We start from the raw sequence: 25,026 nt of genomic DNA on the forward strand, positions 1-25,026 counted from the left end.
AAGTAAGAATTCTATAAATTTTAAAGTATTTTCCTTTAAAATCTCTTCAATTTAAAGGATCTGAAATGAAGGTAATAAGCTTAAGTTTTCCTTTCATTTATTTAAAATAAAACTGCTTGAAACAGGATTTTTCCTAACATCTTTTTAAATTCATTCTTTCCTTTGTTAAATAAGACTCGGGAGGTCTTGGGTCCTGATATCCAAGAAGACAGAAATTTGTTGTTTAAAAAAAAAATAGACTCAAGAACACAAAGGTTCAATAAAAGGAGTAGAAGGGACTAAATGTTATTTGTTAGCTAATACATTGATTGTTTAGTTGTGCTCTTGATTTTACAAAGCAAAATAACTGATTAATAACACGAGATAAATTTATCTGACGTTTCTCTTTTTCTAAAAAACCACAACAATGGTATCATGCCATTATTTCATTTTGAGTATTTAGGATGTAACATTTAATGGTCTGTTTGTTTTATAAATTTGTATTTTCATTTTGTTAAGTTTGCAGTAGTTTGAGTTTTTGAGTATTAATTTTTTTTTTGAGTGAATTCGAATCAAATCCATTTGAATTTCGAACTCGAATCAAGTTTCAAATTGGCAATTTTGAATTCAAATTGACTTTGTCGAATCTATTATGAATTCTAATCTAGTGTCATAATTTCAAAATTTGGATAATTTGATTCTAACAATTTGAATATTCGATATTCAATTTGTTACTTGGATTTTAATACTTAAATTGTTCATGTCACACAACTTCATGAATAACATTCTGTAAAACGTGCCTACACAACATCATTCTATTTTTGCATAGAAGTATGGAAGGTGTAGTTTATTCATTTTGTATCCGACTATCAAAATGTGAAGTCAAATTACAAATCAAGGAACAATGGTAATACAAGAAAGAACAGATACTAAACACTACATTAACACAAGAAGCATGACAGAACAAATATAAGAAAGAAAAAAAAATACATTGTTTGCAGTAAAGATCAAAGCAACCAGTGTTCCATTTCTATATTCTCATATTTCTTAAATTGCTACTATTGTTTGAAGAATTCTAGATAAGGGATGCAAAGACTAGGGTGGCTGGTGTATCAAATAAGGGAGATTGAGGGGGTTGGGCGCGTGTTAGAGCAGTGGAAAACGTGATGGCGAAGAGGAGTTGAGGCAGGCCCCACTCACTTAGAATGGGCGTATTAGGCATAATTTTTTAGAGTTGCATCTCTAAAAAAATATTTACTACAATGAGCGTCTTCTAGTAATTCTGCGTTTTATGATGTATCTAGTACTTGATATTGTCTTTTAAGTAATTCCGCCCTATACTTATGATGCTACATCTAGTACTTATTATTATTATTTTTTTATCTTTAATGGCTTTTTTATTGGTGGTAACCTTCTAGTTCTGCCGTTTTAAAATCCTCACTAGCACTGTATATTTGTATATTTGTGTATGATGTTCTTTTGAAGCAAGTCTTTTATAGAGCCAAGTGTTTCACTATCACTGGCACTACATATTTGTGTACGATATAGAGCAAGTCGAGCTTCCCTGGAAACAACCTCTTTATCCCTTGGATAGAAGCTTATCCGTACCAATAGCTTTCCTACGGGTGCGATTTTTATTGGATATAGTGGTTTGTATTGTAAACACAGAAACCACAAACTATGAACACAACCTATGTTCATCAAAGCTTCTAAAAGATGCACACTTTAAGACATAAAACGCATATACACCTAAATAGTTAGAAATAACATAGGTGAATGGCAATACCTATGAAAGAAGTGAGAATGGAACAAGCCAATTGCATGCTAGATCAAAAGCCCTGTTCTTCAACAAGACCAACAATCTCAATTCCACAAGAAACATCAAGATTCCAACTTTCAAGTTTTAACTACAACTATCCCAAATTATTAACAATAACAAACTATCAAATCAAATGAAATACACTAAACCTTCTGTTCAACCTTCTTCTGGTGTCGCCATTCTCTTTACCTTCTTACTCTTCCTCTCCACAACAATTTCCGATAACGAATCCCACAGCTTCCGATGCGTCTCAAGAACCATCTCCGTCTGCTCCATCTCCGTCTTCATCCGCATCGACTCAAGCTCCCGCGCCATTTCCATCTTCATCCTCTCCATCTTCACAAACCCATCACCTAATCTCTGAATCGCAGCCACCATTTCGTTCATCACATTACCGCCAACTTCCTTCCTCTTCACCCCATTCCTCACCCTCGAACCCAAACCCGGCCCGAACCGTTTATTAAATGACGGAGGCAAATCATCATCATCATCATCATCATCATCCAATCTAATATTATTATTACTACCCAGGGCTGCAAAATTGGGGATTTTAATCCTAACACCTTCAGTAGCAATTGAAGGCTTATACCTTAAATTAGGGTTTAAAATCAAATCCTCTTCATCCTCATCTTCTTCTTCATCGTTTCGATTACTCGAATTGACAACTGGATCGGATGACGTCAGCCCTAACTCCATAGACTCCATCAATTTGAAGTGAACCCATGACGATCGGGTCCGATTCCCGTTTCCGACCCGTTGGATCTCCGACCGGTACCGTTTCCTAAGCTTCTCCATCTTATGCCGGCACTGAACCGTAGTTTTCGGCGGACTTGCTAACGTGCACCGGGCGGCGACGCCGTCGGCGACGTCCTGCCAGTCCGGCGCCCGGAGGTTTCCTCGCCGGAGAGAGTACCATTTGTCACGGTAGACTTTAATCAACGCCGATGTTTCCTCGTCGGACCAGCACGGCGGAGGTAGCCGGCGGGATGTGGGTGTGGGTTTGGCCATTTCGGCGACGGCGGCGGAGGTGGTGGGTTGGTAAGTGAAGGGAGAATAAGAGGTGGTGAGGGAGGCATAATGAGATATGGGTGTGTGTTAGGTGGGAAGATCATAGCGGTGAGGTGGTGGGGGAGGCTAACGTGCGCCGAGGTTAAGGCTAAAGTGCGCAGGTTGAGAGAAAAAACAAAAGGTGAGGTGAGGTGAGGTGACATGACCGCCGTCAGGGTTTATTGTTATTATTGGGTGGTCGTGCTCCGCACCGCCTGAGAGTCAGGGGATGGGCTTCATGGTTGTTTTGTTATTATGTTATTTATTATTGTTAATAACATAAACATAGTTGGATGCAATGTTTGTTTATTGACAAAATGACAAAATACGTCATTTACGTTTGACCTGATTTTTATTAGACGTTCTTTAATGAAATGAATAGCAAAAGTCATACATCATGTTTCAAATTCTTTTCACGTTACGTCCTTTGACACTAACCTTAATTGGCTATCCGGAAACCCTAATTACATCCTTAATTGGCTATCCGGAAACCCTAATTACGGGTCTTAAGTTTGGTGGTGTGGTGTGTAGGTGGTTGGTCGGTAGTGTGACGGTGGTCCGGTGTGGTGCTGTAAAGAGAGAGAGATAGGGTAGGAGGAGGAGGGTTATTGTACTGATGATTTTATGTTGGGTATCTGGTTGAAGAAATTGATTTCAGTTGTTGGCTAGTTTCATTTAAAGCTGATGGTTAAATGGTTAATCAAAGGTTGTGGTGGTGAACAGTGGTTTAAGTTATTGCTTTTGGGTAGATGGTGGAGATACCATGGCTGGTCTGAAGTGATTGCGGTGGTGGGTAGCAAGCGTCGGTGACAGTGTGACACTGGGGGAGGGTAGGCGAAGGGGAGGGTGGGTGATGTGTGTGTGTGAGAGAGAGATAGAGAATGTGGGTAGGCTGAACGATTTGGCCGGTTCTGATTTACCAGGTGGTTCAATCGAAACCCTGAAACCCACCTGGGAAGGGAAGACGTTCATGGTGGCAGTGTTGGGTTGCTTGGAGGGAGAGACAATGGTAGGTGGGCAACTATGGTGGTTCCGGTGCCAACGTTGGTGGCTCGCTGGAGAAGACGGTGGTGGCTTCCTCACCGGAGATGAAGCTTTGGTGGTGGTGGATGAACTCAAAGAGAGGGGTTAATTAAATTGATTTTTATTATTACAATGTTTTTTAAATAAATAGGTAAAATGACCGGTTTGCCCTCATGTGCAAGGCACATGACCATATTTAACAAAACAATTTAACTGGGTTAGTGAAAAAGGACGAAACATGAAAAGAATCTGAAACATGAAATACGTCTTCTGCCATTTCTTTTGTTAAAGGACGTCGAATGAAAATCAGGTCAAACACAAAGGACGTCTTTTGCAATTTTGTCTTTGTTTATTCAACTTTGTGATCAAAAGTTTGTTCAAACACTAGCTTGATAAAATGATCACTTAATTCCAAGTTGTTGATTGTCTCTAAAGGATTTTTTTTAACATAACCACCTTCAATACCGGGTGAGATTTTTTGAAACGGGATGCCAATCGTTCGTACTGATTTTAAAATCTCGTTATGATTCATCCAAGAACAACATCACTAAGAAAACCCGAAAAACCCCTTGAGTCGGGTTTCAAACTTTAGATCTTAAGATCTCATGTCTTAATTGTCACCTATATGCTATTAGACCAAAAGACCAACTATAAATAAGGAATTATTTAGTTTTGTAGATTGTTGTTTAATTATTTATACGTCATCCTAATCATATTAATTGAGTCAATAATAGTTCATAGTGATCATGTTAATGTTAAGTGAATCATTATATTATTTTTATGTTGATAGGTTACACCACGATTAGATGTTTGGACATGCATAATACAAGTGAAACCTAGTAGACTAAATAAGAAGGAACATGAGATGACGGGAAGAATAAACCACGAGGGTCGGATGATATAAGTCTAGTTCTAATCATAGAAAATTGGATGATATTAACTTAGTTTTGAATCATTTCGAATTCAAAGAAAGAATGCTTGTTCAATCCAGATCATAACAAGGTTGGTGATATTAGCCTAAGCTTGTCGTAGTATACCCATACAATATTGGCCTAGTCCCAAAATATAGCGAGGTAGAAGTTAAATCCAATAGTAGCATGTCAGACATCAACGGCAAAGATCTTAATATAAAGCGTAACAATGGCAGTTTGATATCATCAAAATAATAATCCGCGGGCAAAGCTAGTCATTGACAGTTAGATAAAACAGTAAACCAATGAACAATCTTGAGTTATATGGCTAGAAGAATGTCACATGTAGCTATGTGCACGACACTAGTGATACGTGAGTCATAAATCACAAGAATATGTCTTTCTCCTTGAGAAAGGAAGACATTAAATATAATACTCGATCTCTCTCACACTTACACACATACTTTCTATCTACATGTTTGTGAATTTACTCTCATTTTAGGGCATGTTTGGGATTCCATTTAGATCTCCTTATCTCCTTATTAGCTTTTTGCAAAAGGAGAAAAGGAGTTAAGGTGTTTGGATATAATGTTAAAAAGGAGTTTTTAGTGAATAAATAAGAAGATAAGGATAAGTTAGCAAGATGTGACTTATGAAAAAAAAGAGATAAGGAGGAGTGAAAAGGAGAAAAGGAGATGGAATCCCAAACACCCCCTTACTTTATAAAAATACATATGTATTCTCACACTCAGTCACATACAGGACCTCACACCCCCTCATTATGACGATGTTAATAGTTATTATTCGTTAACTGCATTTTTAGACATATTTTGTAGCACTTAAAATGTAAATCTTCATCGTATATGGCATATATACGATGGGCTCATTCTAAGTTGGGCTGAAGAAATGAGAACAAGCCCACAAGAAAGAAAGTTAACCACCTGAAATTTTTGGGGAATAAAAGAAAAGTGGGACAGCATCTTTGTTTTTTATATTCAACATGTCAAGATCCAAAATCAGTTTAATATTTTCTTCAAGAATGCTTGTGCTTGGAACAAAGAACGCGACTATAAAAGCATCCCGTTGGTGAATATTAGTTTTTAGCTCGTCACTTTTTAAAACGTTGATCAAGTTGAACAAAAAATGTTTCATGTTTGTCTACGAAACCAATTTCGTAATAGAATTCCTACAATATAATTAAACATTCTTAAAGACATGTGTGCTTGATTATCCCCGATATCCCTGCAACGTCAACCCACACTGTAAGATCCGAACGACATGAGCTTAGAGTAGCGGATTGGATCTAATCAATGAACGGTGTTTGGTTAGACACTTTTGAAGGGCGCATCGTCTAATATTGATATAAACTGTTTAAATAAATGATCATTGCACCATAATCAATTCCTGAGTGACGAGCCGAATCCGGCATGCTATTCCACTATTAGGATATGAGTACCTGAGTCTGGAAGGAGTAAAGATCCCGCATGACCAGTTTTAAATTGTTACCCTAAGTTGTTAAGGTGTTGGTCATACATTTTAGTAAATTTATCAATCTAGCTAGACCAAGTTTGAGGTATAGTCAAACCTTGATATTAATAGTTAGTTTTAACATAAAGGTTTTGATAAAACAAAAGTTTCTCCATCATCAAGCCACAATAACTTTTATCACCTTTCGAGGTTACATGCTCATTTAATTTCAAGCGTCTAGCCATTTGAATCGCAAATTCAAAATTGACCCCTTTAGAGGGAGAAAGCATCTGAGGCTCAAATTCAGTTAACGATGATATTGCACATCCTTATAGGCATTTGGCTTCAATAGCACAATCAAAGTTCACAATTCACATAACCAAAATCAAGTTATCGCCAAGTTATGGATGTTATCCAACATTAAACGGTATGAAGACACCAAAGACCGAAATGATCATTAGAGATTACAAAACATTTATGTTGAATTTGGAATCTAAAACTTCAAAAGCAAGTGATAGATATAGCAAGTGATCGATGATATATTCACTAGAAAATTTGATTTTTTTCTATAAGAATGTTTAATAAATGGGTTAAATAAACATAACTTGTTTAATAAATGAGTTAACTTGTTATCGAGTTTCATGGTTTATAGAAAAGTTAATATATATAGATTAGATGAGTTACTTAAATAATGCTTTAAAAGAAAAGATATAAACCAGGATTGAAGTATTGAACTAATTATGTGTCTAAAGTTATTTAAAAATTGTTAAATTTGAAATTTCAGCCTTTTTTATTTTCTAATTTTCTAACTATTATTTTTGAAAACTAAAATTAACTTTCGTCTTAAAATCTCACCTCTTAAGACCATGTGTTTGGCACTTTGGCCCTTTGTTGTGGGCTGGGTCTCGCCACATCAGGTTATTGACCACGGAAACGCCGTGCTGCATGTATGTGGCTGTGGCGTGATCTTAGGTCGTGGGTGTGGTGTTTTCCACGGCTGTTGAGCAGAGGATGTTATTGTTGGGTTGTGGGTATCAATGCTTGAATGGCTAGAGTATTTAAAACTAGTTTACTTCAAAATTTTGCCTATAAATTGTTGGTATTTTTGGGTGTGTTTATATTTTAACCTCCTTTTACCTTATTAACTTTTCTAAATAAGTTGAAAAGTTTGGGTAACTGAATATAACTTTTTATTGAACTTTTAATTATAATGTTAATAAGTTTGTTTTTGATAAGTTAATGACATGTGAATTTTTGAAATCCATTACATCATTTAAACAACTTATTGACTTATTAAAAGAATGTCTTTCTTTTTTTTGGTCATTTTACAAGAATAAGCTAAGGGGTTTTTTGGTTCATTTAGATCTTTATGAGTCAGATCTGAATAAGCCTCTGTTTCATTCGGCAACGACATGAGTCTGAATGATTCAGAATTAATTTTAACTATTCAGATGTTTTTCTGTTTGGAATCAAACAGATTGAAGTCTAAATAAATCATATGTTTTTCATCTGAATGGTTTTATTCATATATGCAAACAAACAGCCCCTAAGTCAAACACTTAAAAAAGCACTTATAACTTATTAGCTTTCTCAATCACATAAACTAATTCGAACACTTTTTAAAAACTCATTTTAAAAAAGTCAAAAATTAATAGGTTCTTTTATTATTATTATTATTACTACAAAAAGTCCTTTTGTACTTAAATAATCAAACACCAAACACACCATTCGTAAATTTCTTACCAAACACCTCCTTAAACTTTAGTTTGATTTTTAAAATCTCACTTTCTTCTGTTGAAACCGACAACTTCCTCTAAATTAACAATCATAACCCGACTTGGTTCCTGAGCTAATATCCAAAGGAACCATTAGTACAAATGGTTTCCGAAACCCGATGGAAAAATCATTACAAGGAAGAGTAAGATGGAAGAACTGATATTCAAAGGAACCATTCGTACAAATGCAAATTGGACTCCGAAATAAGCACTACACTAGCTCGGTTTGGGTCGATGTAAGTATCCAAAAACTAGTAATAATTTTTATTTTTATTGTTATTTTATTATAACTTGTACTTACACTAATATAATTAATTTTTAGGTACTAGTCAAAATACTATAACATTTTGGCACCATATTTACGACACTTGGCTGCGGGATGAGGAAAATACTGAAACCTTGACAAGATAGTATAGAAATGAAAGAACATTCGGCTAAAAGTGATAAAAGTTTAACGCAATTTTCAACAAGCATTTGAACACCCTAGAAGCGGTACAAACACAACCGATCTTCCCATGATTTTCATTTAACGAATACCACGAGTAACTAAGTTCAATTCTTAATATGTTCAAAGCTTGGAAGCATGTAAAGGAATCTTCAAAATAGTTGATGTGAAATTACTATAGTAGCCATGCTACTTCAGATGCCTAGGGTCAAGTACCTTTACTACATAGATAACGAGCAAGAAGTCCCGGTTGGACAGATCTGCCCACGCGTGATGGGATAAAGTGAAGTGACAAGGAGAAACATAATACCGAATACAAAAAAGTTAGAATGCCATGTCATGTCGGAGAAGATGGGCATGTTAATGACCTTCCATACAACAAGATGCGGCATATGGCAAACTAGGAAAAAGGGGATGTGAAGTTGCTTTAAGCCAATATCTCTCATTTGACGGGGAAATATCGTGAAGAATCCTGAAAAAACGAAACAACAAATTAGCAGACATGGTTTTAGATAAAACCAATTTTGTTATTCTGAATGAGAAACAAAAATACAATTAAACGGAAGCCAATTACAATATTTTCTTTCTTCATTTGAACAGGAGTTAAATTTTATTACCAAGTCACTAGGTATTATAGTGTTAACAAATAAACATTAAACGCATTGACCCAAAACACGATCCTAACACGATATGATTTTAAGTGAATTCAACAGGACATAAATAAACATACGGGTTGGATTCCAGTTGAAAATTCCATTTGCATTTCCTTTTCTTGGATGATGTTTAATTTAATTAAACCAGAAATACCAACAAACATTGCAAGTTCTGCATGAATGAATGAAAACAGATCAGTTCAGTTACGCCACACACCAAAACCGAAACCAAACCACAACTCAGTTAGATTTCAGCTGTTAATTTGGTTACAGTTCGGTTAACTCGATTCAATTATTTACTCACCATCATTACAACTTGTCAATTAGATTTAACTTCAAGTCTTTTAAATGTTGATTTTTATAATTAAAAAACTAAAAAAGAGCAAGAACTGTTAGGGAATGAGAATCAAAACATTCAATTTCAAGATCAACATCTATTTTCTTCAACATAAGCTACAACTCCCATTACACAAGAAACATCAAGGTCCCAAATTTTAATCACTACTACACGAAAAACCAAATTATTAACACAAAAACAAAACCCAACAAACATTCATGTTTCTTAACATTACTCTTACTCATGATTCTGGTGTGGGCATTCTCTTAACCTTCTTATTCTTCTCCATAACCGTCTTCGAAAACGAATCCACTAACTTCTGCTGCAACTCAAGTATCATCTCCGTCCGCTTCATCTCCATCTTCATCCTCATTGACTCAAGCTCCCGTGCCATATCCATCTTCATCCGCTCCATCTTCACGAACCCGTCCCCTAATTTCAAAATAGCCACCACCATCGCATCCATCACATTCCCATCACCCTTCTCAACTTCCTCCTCTTTCCTCTTATTATTTCTCTCGTTTTCACCGTCATTTAAATACCCGTTCCTCAACCCGTAGTTCGGGTTCACCGGGGGCGGAAAGTCGTCAAACGACCAATTATTAACATTATTATTATATATCCCCGACGAAGGCGCACCCGAATTGGGTATTTTAATTCGAACCCCATTTCCGCTAAACTGTCGATCAAGCGGGAGCGCGATCGCCTGCTTAATCCCTTTTGGGTATAACATCAATTCATCCTCAATTTCATCGCCATCATCTTCCTCTTGATTATTCGTATCCGACGCCGAAACCCCCAACTCCATCGAATCCATAATCTTGAAATGAACCCAAGAAGACGGATACCGATGCCCATTCGGCGTATTCCCAATACGCTGAATCTCGGCACGGTACCGTTTCCTTAGCTTCTCCATCTTATGCCGGCACTGAATCGATGTTTTCGGTGGGTTACCCATCGGACACCTGGCGTCGGCAACCTCTTGCCAGTGGGTGGCGCGTAGGTTACCTCGCCGGAGCGAGTACCATTTTTCGCGGTAGGCTTCGATTAACGCCACCGTCTCGTCGTGGGACCAGCAGGGCGGAGGTAGGCGGCGGGAGGAGGGTGGTGGGACGGCAACGGCGAGTGTGGGTTCGGAAGATGGTGAATTTGAGGTAGCCATGGTTAGGGTTCCGGTAACGGTGGTGATTGGAGGCATAATAAGAATATTATGAACGGGATGGGAAGATAAAGGTGATGCGGCTGAATTGGGGATCTAGCGGTGAGGTGGTGGAGAAGGCTAAAGTGCGCCGTGGGCTTAAAATGCGCCGCATGGGTAAAAACAAAATGACGTGAGGTGAGGAGCGGTGGTGTTTATTATTGGGTGGTTGAGCCGGTCCACACCCCATCACGCCGCCGGGGTTCGGGCGGCGAGGGGGTCGTTTTCTTTATGTTTATGTTTATGTTTATGTATGTATCATATATGTATGTAAATGTAAATTACTACATGAGACATATAATAATAAACGGTCAACGTTTCTCTCAAACCAAGACCATTTAAGAATATAAATTAAGAATTTACATGTGAAGAAGCTTCAAGTGATAACTTGTAATATTACGATTTTTAGTTTCTAGTTTGACCCATGATTTTCCACTTTACATATCTGTTTGGGATTGGTGAATCAATGGTGTAGACAAAGTCTTGCAAACATTCACACTGCATTCAAGGTTTTGGGTTTAAGTATAGGAATGCTAATGATATTTGTTTTTGAAAAGAAAAGGACGAGGTTTACAGATGTTATGATGATTATATTTTTTACGGTGGTTGATTTTGGAAAGGAAGTGTGAGAGAGGTGTAGAGACAAGTTTAAAAGCATAGTGACGGTGACGATAAGAGACACAATTACGAAGCTATGGTAACTGGAGTATGAATGTGGTGGCTGGGGCTAACTATAGTGACTTTGCCGCGATAGATAAAATTAAATAAAATCTAATTTATATAGACATCGAGGAGGCGAAGATTGATTACTTTATCTAATTAGCTAACCTAGATAAAAAATTAAATAATCTAATCTATTATTCAAAGTTGTACTTGACTAGATCGTCCTTATAAAAAAATTAGGATTCTTTATCTAATTATCTTAGGCTAGACAAATACAACTTTAAATACACTAACATAATAGGCTTATTACCTAGTAAAGCATGCATTCAACAATAACAATTGCGAGAACTCAGTAATCTGATCAAATAGTTTTGTTCCAAGTTCTGTGTAATTCTGGTATTGCATGATTCTCGCCAGAGGAGTCGGTGTGTCACCATGAGTCCATGACTAATCCAGACCGTTCAAGTTAAATTCTTCTTTAAAAATAGTTTCTGTATACATAATTATGAAAACAACAATATTGCTTTTTTTTTTTTATAAGTAATTTTTTTTTTGTTAAAACTTATTGGATTACATCGAAACAGAAGGCAAGCGGGCAACAAGCTGCGCCGCTACCCCTTTATTTTTTATGGAGAACAAGATTAGGAAGTAACTAAGCTGAGCTAATCAATCTTGAATTGAAGTTTCTTTACAACTTAATCTCATTGACTTAACCTCAATCCTACAAGTGGCTTATCAAATTGAATATTTAAAGAGAACTCATCCTTAATCTCTTCATGACCATATTGACACCAGTAGCTAGATTTTTCTTCACAGAGCCATGGACCAAAGGTTGTTTCACGCGGCATGGAGCGGGGATGTTGATCGTCTTCTTAAAGAGGTCGAGGCCAATCCAACTATTCTCCACACCATAGCGTTAGAGGGAGGTGAAAATCCATTACACATCGCTTGTTTGGCCGGACATCTCAACTTTGCAGCAACAGTGGTCCAACTGAGGCAACAATTTTCCTGGGAGCTTAACCGAGATGGCTTTAGCCCTTTGCACATAGCAGCCGCTTGTGGGCATGGAGAAATTGTGAAGGAGCTTCTTAAAGTTGACCTTGATTTGTGTTTGATAGAAGGGAAAGATAGAAAGATTCCTCTTCATTTGGCTGTGATCAAAGGTAATGTTGAAGTTGTTAGAGAATTGCTTTTGTCACGCTTAGATTCCATCGAGTGCGCAACTGCTTTAGGTGAGACCTCCCTTCATTTAGCAGTTAAGAACAGCCAATTCGAAGTTTTCCAAGTTCTTATACAGCATCTCAGACAAGTCAACAGAGAAGATTTTTTAAATGCTAAAGATTTTCATGGGAACACAATCTTGCATCTTGCTGTCTCTAGGAAGCAGTATGAGGTAAGAATTTTTTTGCATGTGTTGCATGCATCTTTTCAACACAATTTTTTGAAAATATTTTTCCTAAGTTTATAATTATTGTTAGGGGAGCTTAGTATCAATTATAGTTATTATTATTTTTTTATCATTCATTATAGTCCCTCAAAAAACAAGATATATTAACTTTTAAGATATTCAATACGCATAAAACATTATTCACTTAGTTTAATTAATTCATTTATCATAGGTGGTTGAACTTCTACTAAATGGACTAGTTATTAGCAAGGAAAAGATGGAGCTGAATTCCTTAAACAAGAGTGGTTTGACTCCCCTTGATATGCTAATGATGTTTCAAAGTGAAGCCGGTGATCGAGAGATTGGAGAGATTCTCATTCAGTCAGGAGCTCTAAAGGCCGAAAATTTACAATCCCAGGCACACGTACAAGAAGAAAGATCAAATAATTATGATACAAGAGTACACGAACACACTAGATCTCCGGCTAAAAAAATGGTAGACTACTTCAAGTACAATAACCTTAATGACTCTCCTAGCAAGGTAAGAAACACACTTCTTGTGATAGTTATACTTATCACTGCTGCAACATACCAACCGGCCCTTAGTCCTCCTGGAGGCACTTGGCAGGAGGATTATGTTCCATCCGAAGTAAATAATTCGTCATCGTCTGCCAAAAACAACACCACTGCTACTAAACCGCATACTGCTGGAGAATCTATCATGCTTACTCATAACCCAATAGCTTATAGTATATTTCTTTCTGCCAATTCAGTGGGGTTTTACATGTCGCTTCACATGATTCAAGTACTGACCGCAGCTTTCCCTATGAAGATGGAATTGCATATTTTAGTTATTGCACTTTCTACAACATACTGCACTTGCATGAACGCAATTGCCCCGGATAGTGTCATAACATATTGTTTTATTGTCATAGCCGTTACTCTGCCGTTCATTATACCAATTACAACCAGTCGGTTGAGAAATTATTTGAATAGGTAAAGAAATGCAGCTGCTAACACAAGTCAAGAAAGGGTTTAAATTGGTACAATGGATTTTATCATACATGTACTTAAATGAGTCTTAGTGTACTTAATTATGTAGCGGGTGTAATTAGAATTTATTTATTACTAATGAAGTTTGAGACAGGAAATAGTACTCATTTCACATCATATGCATCCCTTATGTAAATTATTGGAAACTTCAATACATTCCTTTTGTTGAAGACTTGATCAATGTCAACAATTTATATTCGTTTGTTTTAGTAAAACTATGATTGGGATAAAGCTATAGCTTGTATTGTAGCATTATTTCGATGATATACCTCATTCTTTGGTCGAACACCGCAAGAGCCTACTTGGCTACTTGTACTTCAATTGTTCAGCTTGAATCAAGACATAACGAAATTATGTGTAGCTACCTATAACAACTGTAATATGATGAAACAAGGAATGATCCCTAAGTAGATTTGTTCTTTATTACTTAGCTTGTCTTTGTGTCCGTATAGAATAATGAAATCAGGAAAGTATTATGTGTTATCGATCAATCATTTACAAAAGTACAACATAATTACAAAGCAAACCTAATCTAATTATAATTCATAACTATGATCACATAATCGCAATAAATCTTATTTACGTAACACATCCTAGATAATCTATCTACAAATAGATAATAAACTTAATTATTTAAGTCTTTTTATTACATCGAAACAGAAGGCAAAGGGGCAACAAGCTGCACCGCTACCCCCTTTTGAATTGCAAAACCAATCTTTTAAAAACTACATTTGCTGATCTTGGAGTTATAACATAACTATGCATGACCCGTTGAACACGGGTAAGTAACCCCACAGCTTCAGACGTGAGGAAACCAAAAGTGTCAAAAACAAAAAAATACGTTTTTAAAAGAAGCTTGGACACTTGGTATTAAGAAAATAAATACTTTTAGACAAATTAAGAAAATGCGTTTATCAACATAAGCTTGGACACTTAGTGTCATTGTTTGCAAAAACGATAATTTCTTTCCAATAAAAATGGTTGCCCATCTTTGCGAAGTACATTTGTAATGCATTTTTTTTACTTCTTTATTTTATGTATCGGCTACCCGTAAATAAAATATTTTTAGTCCGCACTACCCCTCAACTTTTCTTAAATTTATTCTTAAAGTAATAAACCGTCGCGTGTATAATAATAAAAGGATTACTTTCCTTTATATAGGATAACATTTTAAAGTAATGAGCCTGAGCTCATCATAATAATTTTACTAAATCTTCAAGTTTCTTGTAACTTACTCCCATTGACTCACCTACAGGCTACAAACCCTACACTTGGCTTATCTGTTGTTGACCTTAATTCTTTAAGCATACACGTTTGACATTATAAATAAAGTTATGGGTTACATCATAAAGGCTACTTAGACTTAGTTATGTGGTTGTTAGAAGTATTTGGTCAAGTTTGTAAACATATAAATACGAAGGTAACCATTGGGGTTAAAGGTTTGTATGATGTCATCTTGTATGCATCATAGACTAGATCGATCAATACAATTTGTATTTAGGGTTCATCCAAGTTTTCTCCTTTTGATTGTTGGTTCTTGTTTGTGTTGGCTGAAGCATGATTTCCCGCCTTTCCGGGTCTATAGTGGTATCAGAGCCATGGTGTCATTAAAGATCAATGCATAAATCTTAAGATCATTGTTTCAATCATCCATCAAGAACCTAAAGTCGCGCTTGGAAGGGGTACTCGTTTTGATATATTCGCATCATAATTCAATTGGAAGTAGTGATTACCCACAATCGATCAATATGTTGCACATATAAAAATCAGAAGCCGACAAATAGAAACCAAGGAGGATCGTTCTTTTGAAGAATTGAAATTTGATTAATATCGACAAGGCCATCGACCCATTTAAAATCATCGTAGTCATATGGCTCCACATAACAATTTCAAGATGAAGAACATACAGCTTCATTTTTTATGGCGCTAACCCTACTTCAGTTTTGATCAATCAAACTCAAAAGGGTAAACTGAAATAGGAATTAAAATCAAGTGATGAACCAAAACATGCTGTTCATTTTGATTGATAAGTTGAATTAAAATATTTTTAGCTTTTTTATTTCACCAAAATAGTATTTGACTTTCCTTGTTTTAGTTATGAAGTTGTCTTAACCAACAAAAAGCTTCCACATAACACACGTAATAGAAATCTACATCAAGATGAAGATTTGTTGCACCAAATCACACTTGTCAACTGATCAATTGAAAATGTTTTTTTCGAATACTTAGATCATATAAATGTCCAATAAAGTTATGTAGGTCCCAAAATCGGATCCGACAACGAACGGCTTTGTTTTTGATAAATGTTCGAGACGGGTGCGGTGAAATCATACGACCGAACATAATATAAAGATAATATAAAGTATAGGAACGATCTCGTAATTGGTTGAAAGATTATAATATTAAACGAACGAACCGACCCCACCCAAGGTGAGCGCCCCTTGGGTGGGTGAAAATACCATACAAAAACACACACAAAAGTAACAACTAAACTCCCTATTTATAGCTAAACAAAAACATTCTAGAAACATTCTTCCTGTTGAAGTTAAGCGCGTGCCCGAAGCTCTCGTCTCATGTCCGGACCTCTCGCCAACATTAATTATTATCTTGACCGTGAATAAATAATGGGTTTCGTAATTTGATATCGCAAGTCATAAATATTGGCCTTACAATCACCCCCTTGACTTGTGATCTCAAACTTTGTCTCACCGTGTCTCGCATCTTCACAAATCACCCGATAAATCGATGCCTCTTCATTTCAATTCACCCTCTCAAGGTATGATCCACCTATATTTAATCTTGAAGTAGTTCTCGCTTCTTCGGATCTTAAGTTGTATATAGGTATGAGATGAGCTCGAATATCCACAAATTGATCTCGAATTACCGGATTCAATGATCAAATGAACAAAACTTATTAATTCGTTCGAAGTTCACCTTTCGGATCCAACTTCTCGAACATCTTAGAAATAACAAGCTTTGAACACGGTTAAACAAGACGAAACCCGAACAAATTTTGACTTTCTTCAGTTTGGTCAACACGAAAAATAAACGACTTACTTTGCTAGAAATAATTCCGCATAATCGGCCCAACTATCAACTCTTAAGCCCAAATCATATCTTCAAGCAAGCCCAAATTGCATAACTAAAATAGGCCAAACCCAACTCTAAGCATACAATTTGGAACTATATTTAATCTTAAAGCCTATTTAGAATACGTGCTACCCAAGTGAAAAAGTTAATCAGGAGTTGAGAAAAAAAACCTTACTGGCCCAACTAAAAAGTTAGCAGCCCAAAATCCCAAAGCTCACACCCATGATCAATTAGGCCCATCAAGCAAAATTAGGTCACGGCACCACCCTACCCATCACCAAGCATCAACAGCCAACATGGATCCATCTGCCTACAATCCTAGCCATCCATCTTCTGCCGCCACCCAAAGTTATCGACGACCAATTCAGCCGGAAATGCATATTTCAGCAGCTTCATATGCTAATCAACAGCCACCGACAGCACCACCTACATCTCTAAATCTGCCAAATTCATATCTAAACCCGCTGTTGGAAAGTCGCCGCCGTTCGTTCCGTCACGGTGGCCGGAAAATCGTGTCGCAACTGATTGTAACTAGCACCGCCGCTAGCACCATTTTCCTACACCACCTCTTACAACCTACTCCACCACGGAAAACAAGATGTTACGCAACCGCCGCTACCTGTAGCTCAGTTTGGCGACCCTCTAGCCGGAAAACTGTATTCCGACAACCTTACCTGCCGTACATCATCAACACGTCACCTCCGTCACCAATCACAGTCACCAACAACCGTGTGGACAACCACCCCGAAAAGTGTCGGTGAATCCAGATCTGCGAACAAACGAGCTTCAAACACCTTTATTTTCTCAGATCTTCAAACTTTATTTCCAAACTTCAACGGAATTAACGTCTCGGTTCGGGTAATAGCGGAAATAGAACCCGAATATCAAGAACATAGGTGAATCATAAGATTTGACTCACTCTGATACCAATTGTAGGTCCCAAAACCGGATCCGACAACGAACGACTTTGTTCTTGATAAGCGCTCGAGACGGATGCGGTATAAAAAAACGATCGAACAAAAATATAAAGATAATATTTAACGACTCCGTAACCGGTAATAAAAGATTCATAACATAAAACGAATCGATCCCACCCAAGGTGTGCTCCCCTTGGGTGATTGTTTACACCCTAAAAACACACACATACAAAGATAGCATATGACATATTTATAGCTAAAAACAATAATATTCTAGAAGCATATTTCCAGTTGAAGCTAAACGCGTGCCCAAAGCTCTCGTTTCGTGTCCGGACCTCTCGCCGACATTAATTATTATCTTGACCGTGAATAAATAATGGATTTCGTAATTTGATATCGCAAGTCAGAAATATTGACCTTAAAGTTTAACTTATATGTAATACAATACATGTTTCAGTATCTGCAAATATTAACAATCACTATTCGAATATCATAATAATAATATCACGTAAATGTAAATGGTTACAATACCTCAATTATATATATATATATATATATACATATACAATTTGCAAAGTTAGTGTGCAACATGAGTTGTACTTTGTGCTTTCTTAATATCTTTTAATTATTTTTAATTGTCTTTTTCACTTATAATCCTACGCTTTTTATATTTTACATGTTTGACATGAAACATTTTTTATTGTCAATCACAATACTTTCACTTTCAACTTTGTTTTCCAATACTTTTCATATTTTATACTTTTTCCATGTAATGTTTCGATCTAAATTTTGTCAGTTGAAGCGATGCAATGCGCGTGTGATTCAACGTTTTATGTATCCCCCCCTTTAACAGCCTGTCGTGACACGCGGTTCTTAAGTTGACTTAGTTATTCTTTTCTATGTTTTATGTTTCGATTTATATATATATATACACACACAATTTGCAAAGTTAGTGTGTAACATGAGTTGTACTTTGTGCTTTGTTAATATCTTTTTATTATTTTTAATTGTCTTTTTCACTTATAAACCTACACTTTTTATATTTTACATGTTTGACATGAAACATTTTTCATTGTCAATCTCAACACTTTCACTCTCAACTTTGGTTTCCAATACTTTTCATATTTTATACTTTTTCCATGTAATGTTTTGATCTAAATTTTGTCAGTTGAAGCCATGCAATGCGCGTGTGATTCAACGTTTTATGTATCCCCACCCCTAGGGCTGAGCACGGTTCGGTTCGGTTATTAGGCGAAACCCAAACCGAAACCAGTAATCGGTTATTTGAATATGCAAACCGTTCGGTTTTCGGCTTTTCCGGTTTTTCTGTTTTCGGCTTGTAGGTTAATTTCGGTTTCGGTTCGATTATTTTCGGGATTTTTTTCAATTATATGTTAACGTTGCAAAAAAAATTTAAAGAAATAAAAATGCATATTTTAAGCTTGTATAAGAACATGTTAGAGTACTACGGTTTACATATATATTGAATTCAAAAAAACAAAAATAGGCACGTGTTACGTGAAACTATACGAATACAAAGTTGCTAAATAGAGTTTAAAAATTAAAAAAACATTTAAAGTTTAGTCCTGATATTTATTCATCATCTTATTTACTTATCTTAAAAGTTTAGTCAATTCCTCATTATCTTGATAATCTTTATCGTCATCAATCGGTTCGGTTCGGTTATTTTCGGTTTTTAAAAATGGATAACCGAATCGAAACCGAAATTTCGGTTTTTCAAAAAAACAAAAAATTAACCGTGGGTTAATGCTTCGGTTCGGTTTTTTCGATGCGGTTTTTTCGGTTAATTCAGTTTCGATTCGGTTAATTCGGTTTTCTGCTCACCCCTACCCCCCTTTAACAGCCTGTCGTGACACGCGGTTCTTAAGTTGACTTAGTATGTTTTATGTTTCGATTTAATTTTTGCGTGTTAACACGCCGTAACGGTTCTGTGTGGTTGAACGTTTTAAAATGTACTTTTCGTTTGTTTTAAAAGTCCCGCAACAAAGCATGGGCCCAATCCTCTCTTTAACACATGTGCTTGATAAAACATTGCATCTTCAACATACTGATTCGATAAAACCTTTCAACGTTACTTTTTACATGTTTTTACGCCTTCGCCGCAACGCGGGCTAAATACTAGTTTATTTATAAATGTGTGTTTAAAATACGATTATCCACACAAAATATTTGTGTCCACATTTGATAGTCATCATACTAGTGACTTCATCCTAACCTACCCCAGCTGACTTCTTCAATTCAAATATTTGCTTAAAATAAAAAAAAATATCATGACCATGACTTGTTCCAATCTACGCTACAATATATTACTTGAGTTTACATGATCTGAAACTAAATGAGCCATAGCTTATCACTGTTATTCTGTGAAAGCCATGGATCGATGGCTAATGCAGGCAGCCTGGAATGGGGATGTCGATCATCTTCCCAAAGAACTCGACCGAAATCCATCTACCCTTCATGCGGTGGCATTAGAAGGTAGTGAAACTCCATTACACCTTGCTTGTTTCACCGGACACCTCAACTTTGCAGAAACGGTCATCAAACTGAGGCCCGAGTTTTGCAGCGAGCTTAACCAAGATGGTTTTAGCCCTTTGCACATAGCTGCCGCTTGTGGGCACGTTAACATTGTGAAGGAGATTCTCAAAGTTGACTTAGGTTTGTGTTTGATCAAAGGAAAAAACAGAAAGATTCCTCTTCATTTGGCGGTGGTCAAAGGTAAAATCGACGTTATTAGAGAACTGCTTTTGTCGAGTGTGGATTCTATCGAATGCGCAATGGCTCAAGGTGAGACTTCCCTCCATCTTGCGGTAAAGAACAACCAATTTGAATCACCATTTTGAGATAAGTTTTACATCGGTCGACTCATATCGTTCTTCCGATCAAAAGCCCTAAAACATCGGTTTGAAATTAGGGAAAAAACATAACGACGTTAAGTATTTTTTAACGGAGGACCAGTGAGACAAAAATAGTTAAAAGGTGGGACCGTTGCTAGTGATTTTTAAAGTTGGGATTATTATCGGGCAATACACAAAAGATGGGATTATTTATTTCCAATTTTCCTTTGTAATTTGTAACATAATTAAACTTAGGATTTCAATTTATAGGAGGACTTAAGTAGCTGCTGCCGTCATTAAATGTATAACCATCTTAACGGTTTTTTAGGGGCAGTTATCCATCCTCCTTCTGTATATAAACAAACATCGATCATTGGTATTAAACACCAACATTGATTATTATTTAATTAATCCAATACTTGTTCATTCATATATATTGCTGTTCATATTCTTCGGTTCTTGTGTTTCTGATATACCAACAAACTGGTATCAGAGCCAGCAATCATCAAAATCATTCGTACTCATTATTTGATCGACCATGAAGTCCTGCAATCATTGTTCCATGGATAAGAAGAAAGCGACACAAAGAAAAGGAAGAAGAAATCAGAAAAGATGCTATTATTGCAACAACATCGGGCACTTCATTGTTCGATGTCCGATTAAAGAAGAACATGAAGCCTCACAACTAATCCGACAATCTGTAGATGTGGGAAACCGACGCCAAATCAACACAAAAGACAATCATGAAGATATGCTAGTCGTTGGTACTGACAAGGGATTATGGGCAAATATATAGTACATAAGTCTTTCTGCAAAACATCATGTGTCGGGTAATTTAGCATTATTTGATCATATTAGAAAGTCGTTTGGAATAGAAACAAATCTTAAGGGTTTGGGAACGGTATTCATAAAGGGACTAGGACAATATCTGTGAAAATAAAATTAGAAACCCTACTCATTCCTAATGTATATTATATTCCCGAGATTGATAGAAATACACTAAGTTATGATCAATTGATTCTTCAAGGATATGCCATTAAGATAGAAGGGTTCACGGGTCAAATATCTAAAATGTTCACGGGAAATCCTTATGAATTAGAGAATAAACCAGATAAGATCAATACTGCGCAGAATGTGTATGATAAAGAAAGGATAGATCAAGAATTTATTAAGAATTGTGACAAGGATTATGAGAATTTTTTAAGATATGAGAAGGGAAAATCGGTTAAGCAAGAAAAGGATAATACTTTGGAAAGTAATATGGAAAATATAAGTCTTGAATAAGAGGCGTTTAATTGGAACAAAGCAATCATTCTTGCGTTAGAGTTTAAGAAATTTAAAGATTGTATTACATTGATAAGTTTACTTGATGATTCGGAGTTTGTTTCCGTATATAAGGAGCTCTTAAGAGATAAATTTGAAACAATGATTTATTGGTTCTTGAACATACATCTTGCTCTAAATTGCTTAGTACCTCCTTACAAAACAAGAAGGTAGAATTGTTGGATCTTTATATGTTAGTGAAAAGAGAAGGTGGTCATGAGAGAATACAGGAGAAAGGGTTATGGATATTGATTGCAAAAGAGATGGGATTTGATTGGAGTGATGGATATGTTATGAAACTAATTTATGCAAGATATTTGGATGTATTTGAGTTTGAATATAGGTTATACATGAGGGATTTAGGAAATGCAGCAGGTTGCAACCAAGAAAATGAAATTGTGGAAACTGAAACACAACATGATGATCACAAAAGTTCCGGTGAATTAAAAGAAAATGACGCAACAGCCGAGATCAATAAAAGACTTCAAGAAGCACACGAGTATGCAATGTTTATGGGAAATGATTGGAGTGGAGCAAAACAAATGTTCAAGAAATGAAATGGCGAACACAAAGTGCGGAAGACTGATTTCAAGACAGCAAAGATCGCCTTAGATGATGCACATCAAAGCCTATCACCAATCAAGAACTCTTAAACCTAACTATGTTTAGGGGAGTGTATTAGAAATATAAACATTAGTTAGGTTTATTATTTATTTCTATGACATATTTGTAATTTGTAACATAATTAAACTTAGGATTTCACTTTATAGGAGAGAACTTAAGTAGTTGCTGCCCTCACTAAATGTATAACCGTCTTTAACGGTTTTTAGGGGCAGTTATCCATCCTCCTTCTGTATATAAACAAACATCGATCATTGGTATTAAACATCAAGATTGATTATTATTTAATTAATCCAATACTTGTTCATTCATATTGCTGTTCATATTCTTCGGTTCTTGTGTTTTTGATATACCAACAATTACAACCATGCTGCTGAGAAATTATTATTATAGGTGTAGAAATGCATCTGCTGACACACCTCAAGAAAGGGTTCAAACTAGTACAACGGATATTAGCGTACATTTGAATGCTTAAAGACTTGATCAATGTCAAAAGTTTCTTTTGTCTTGTGTAACATAATAAACGTATCAGTAATTAGTTTATGTTGTACTATTTTCTTGATGATGTACGCACCTCATACTTCGGTGGCACAAAGAGAAGATCTTATTTTACCTTAGTTGTTCAGCTTGAATCCTGATCACCACAACGAAATAACTTATAATTGCAATCAATAAACAATGAAACAAACGAGTGATGTGAAGTATAGAGGAGTCAAATGTCTGTTATCTTTTCTTTTAACCGCTTTAAGTGATTGGTAACTGGTCTTCTCTTACTCAACTTCCTATATGGTACAAGACAAGTTGATCAATCTACCCAATTACTTTAAATTTTTTTGAAACTTATATGAAGTAACATGAAAGTTCATTTTTAAGGAACTTGCTGTTAATTAAAAAGAAAGAAGATCGTATAAAACAAAGAAAATATGGTCTTATGCTAATTTTGGGTTGTTGGGTACAATTGTGATTATTCGAGTCAAGCAGAGTAGTAAACAACTTATGTTTTCTTTTGTAATTTCTCCTTAGAATTAGTATTGAGCACAAAGTCCTATAAAAAGAAAGGAAATTAAAATAAATGGGGATATATGGGGGTAAAATTCTTATCGATGTGTGCAATTCAAAAGGCGGTAGCGGCAAGCTTGTTGTCCGTTTGCCTTCTGTTTCAAATGAAAGTCTAGGAGATTGATGTAAGGAGTCAATTCTAGGAGATTGATACTTAGACAATGCTGCAAGTAATCACATGACTGGTGTAAGGAGTCAATTCTAGGAGATTGATGAAAGAATTGGAGGTCATGTTCATTTGGGGGATGGATCATGCTTTGAGATCAAATGAAGAAGTTCTATGTTGTTGGAATGTAAGAATCACGAACACGAGATTATATTATATCCCAAGCATACAAGATTCAAAATCTCAAGAATAATATATTGAGCCTAGGGCAACTAATAAAGATCGGCTGCAAGATCGGTTACTACTGATCACGGGAGGAACCTAATAATGAAAGTGGAAAGGTTGAAGAACAGGGTGTACCACATCAAGTTGAAGATAGTGAGATTTTCTAGCAAATGTAGATAATGAAGCATAGTTTTGGTAGCTAGATTAGGTCATTTGAACTTTGATGCTAACGTAGACAAAATTGGAAGAATCTAGTTCAAGGAATTCCAAAGATAAGTCATGTAGCCGTAGGCCGGTTGTGCGAAATCCGGTGGCTGGTTCGTATCAATTTTTAAAACATTGATTATATTATAATATAAGTGTGTAAAACCCCCGACTTAATGGTTAAAATAGACGAGGCTAGCAAAATTGATAAGAATTGCAAAAATCGTCAAACTTTTAAGAGTTCATTTTCTAAAAAATTGATTTTAGATGAAAGTAGCATAATTGATCAAACATTATCGAAACGAAAATAAAATTTACTTAAAATAAATAAAAAATCAATGTTATTGTCCAGTAATATCATTTTCAAACTTACATATCATTTTCAAACTTACAGGCACAAGAAACCATATTAGCAATGATAATATTTTAAGACTTGTTGAAACCCATCACCATTTGACTGCCACTGCCATCACCATCACCACCCTACGTCTGCTGATATCGTCACCATCACCACCACCTAACTTTCGCGTACGCCCCCACCACCACGTCACCAGCACCACCATCATATAAAGGCGCACCACCACCACCTGACCGCCCCTGCTGCTACCACCAACATCGTCGTCGCCACCATTGTCACCGCCGCCGCCACTGCCACAACCACCGTTGCCACCTAACCACCCGCCTTGACCCATTGCAAATATATGTTTTGTGTATTTTTGTCATTTGTATTTCATTCATGCGGTTATTTTCTTCTACCGAACAACATAAAGTAATAATTCATTCCATTCTCATAAGTTAACCAAACAAGACAAATGAATTGTAATGATCCATTTCATTCCATTTTATCATCCATTTCATTCCACATCCAT

The 25,026-nt window shown here is 36.1% G+C and overlaps 4 protein-coding genes across 5 annotated transcripts; 2 read left to right on the forward strand and 2 right to left on the reverse strand.

Moving 5' to 3' along the window:
* Window positions 1-1,944: 1,944 nt before the first annotated feature.
* Window positions 1,945-2,806, reverse strand: LOC143575717 (trihelix transcription factor ENAP1-like). Its single transcript, XM_077060008.1, has one exon. The coding sequence runs from the start codon at window positions 2,804-2,806 to the stop codon at window positions 1,955-1,957; it is 852 nt and encodes a 283-aa protein (XP_076916123.1). The 3' UTR covers window positions 1,945-1,954.
* Window positions 2,807-7,995: 5,189 nt separating this feature from the next.
* On the reverse strand, window positions 7,996-10,868 carry LOC143575723 (trihelix transcription factor ENAP1-like). Of its 2 annotated transcripts, none has more exons than XM_077060012.1 (2): window positions 9,692-10,868; window positions 7,996-8,005 (listed from the first exon to the last, which is right to left on the reverse strand). In XM_077060012.1, exon 1 carries the CDS (start codon window positions 10,652-10,654, stop codon window positions 9,698-9,700), a length of 957 nt encoding a protein of 318 aa, XP_076916127.1. In that variant the 5' UTR covers window positions 10,655-10,868; the 3' UTR covers window positions 7,996-8,005; window positions 9,692-9,697. The 2 variants fall into 2 exon arrangements, with proteins under 2 accessions (XP_076916127.1, XP_076916128.1); XM_077060013.1 differs by lacking the exon at window positions 7,996-8,005 and adding an exon at window positions 9,236-9,291 and having other exon boundaries at window positions 9,698-10,868.
* A 1,269-nt stretch (window positions 10,869-12,137) lies between these two features.
* LOC143575724 (uncharacterized) lies at window positions 12,138-13,808 on the forward strand. The gene is made up of 2 exons (XM_077060014.1): window positions 12,138-12,710; window positions 12,937-13,808. Exons 1-2 carry the CDS (start codon window positions 12,138-12,140, stop codon window positions 13,702-13,704), a joined length of 1,341 nt encoding a protein of 446 aa, XP_076916129.1. The 3' UTR covers window positions 13,705-13,808.
* A 6,349-nt stretch (window positions 13,809-20,157) lies between these two features.
* LOC143575718 (uncharacterized) lies at window positions 20,158-20,625 on the forward strand. The gene has a single exon (XM_077060009.1). It carries the CDS (start codon window positions 20,158-20,160, stop codon window positions 20,623-20,625), a length of 468 nt encoding a protein of 155 aa, XP_076916124.1.
* The last annotated feature ends 4,401 nt before the right edge of the window (window positions 20,626-25,026 follow it).

The sequence above is a fragment of the Bidens hawaiensis genome, unplaced genomic scaffold, assembly GCF_021521415.1.
Source record: "Bidens hawaiensis isolate Kalapana, Puna unplaced genomic scaffold, B.hawaiensis_p1.1 tig00027595_1, whole genome shotgun sequence".
NCBI classification, from domain to species: Eukaryota; Viridiplantae; Streptophyta; class Magnoliopsida; order Asterales; family Asteraceae; genus Bidens; species Bidens hawaiensis.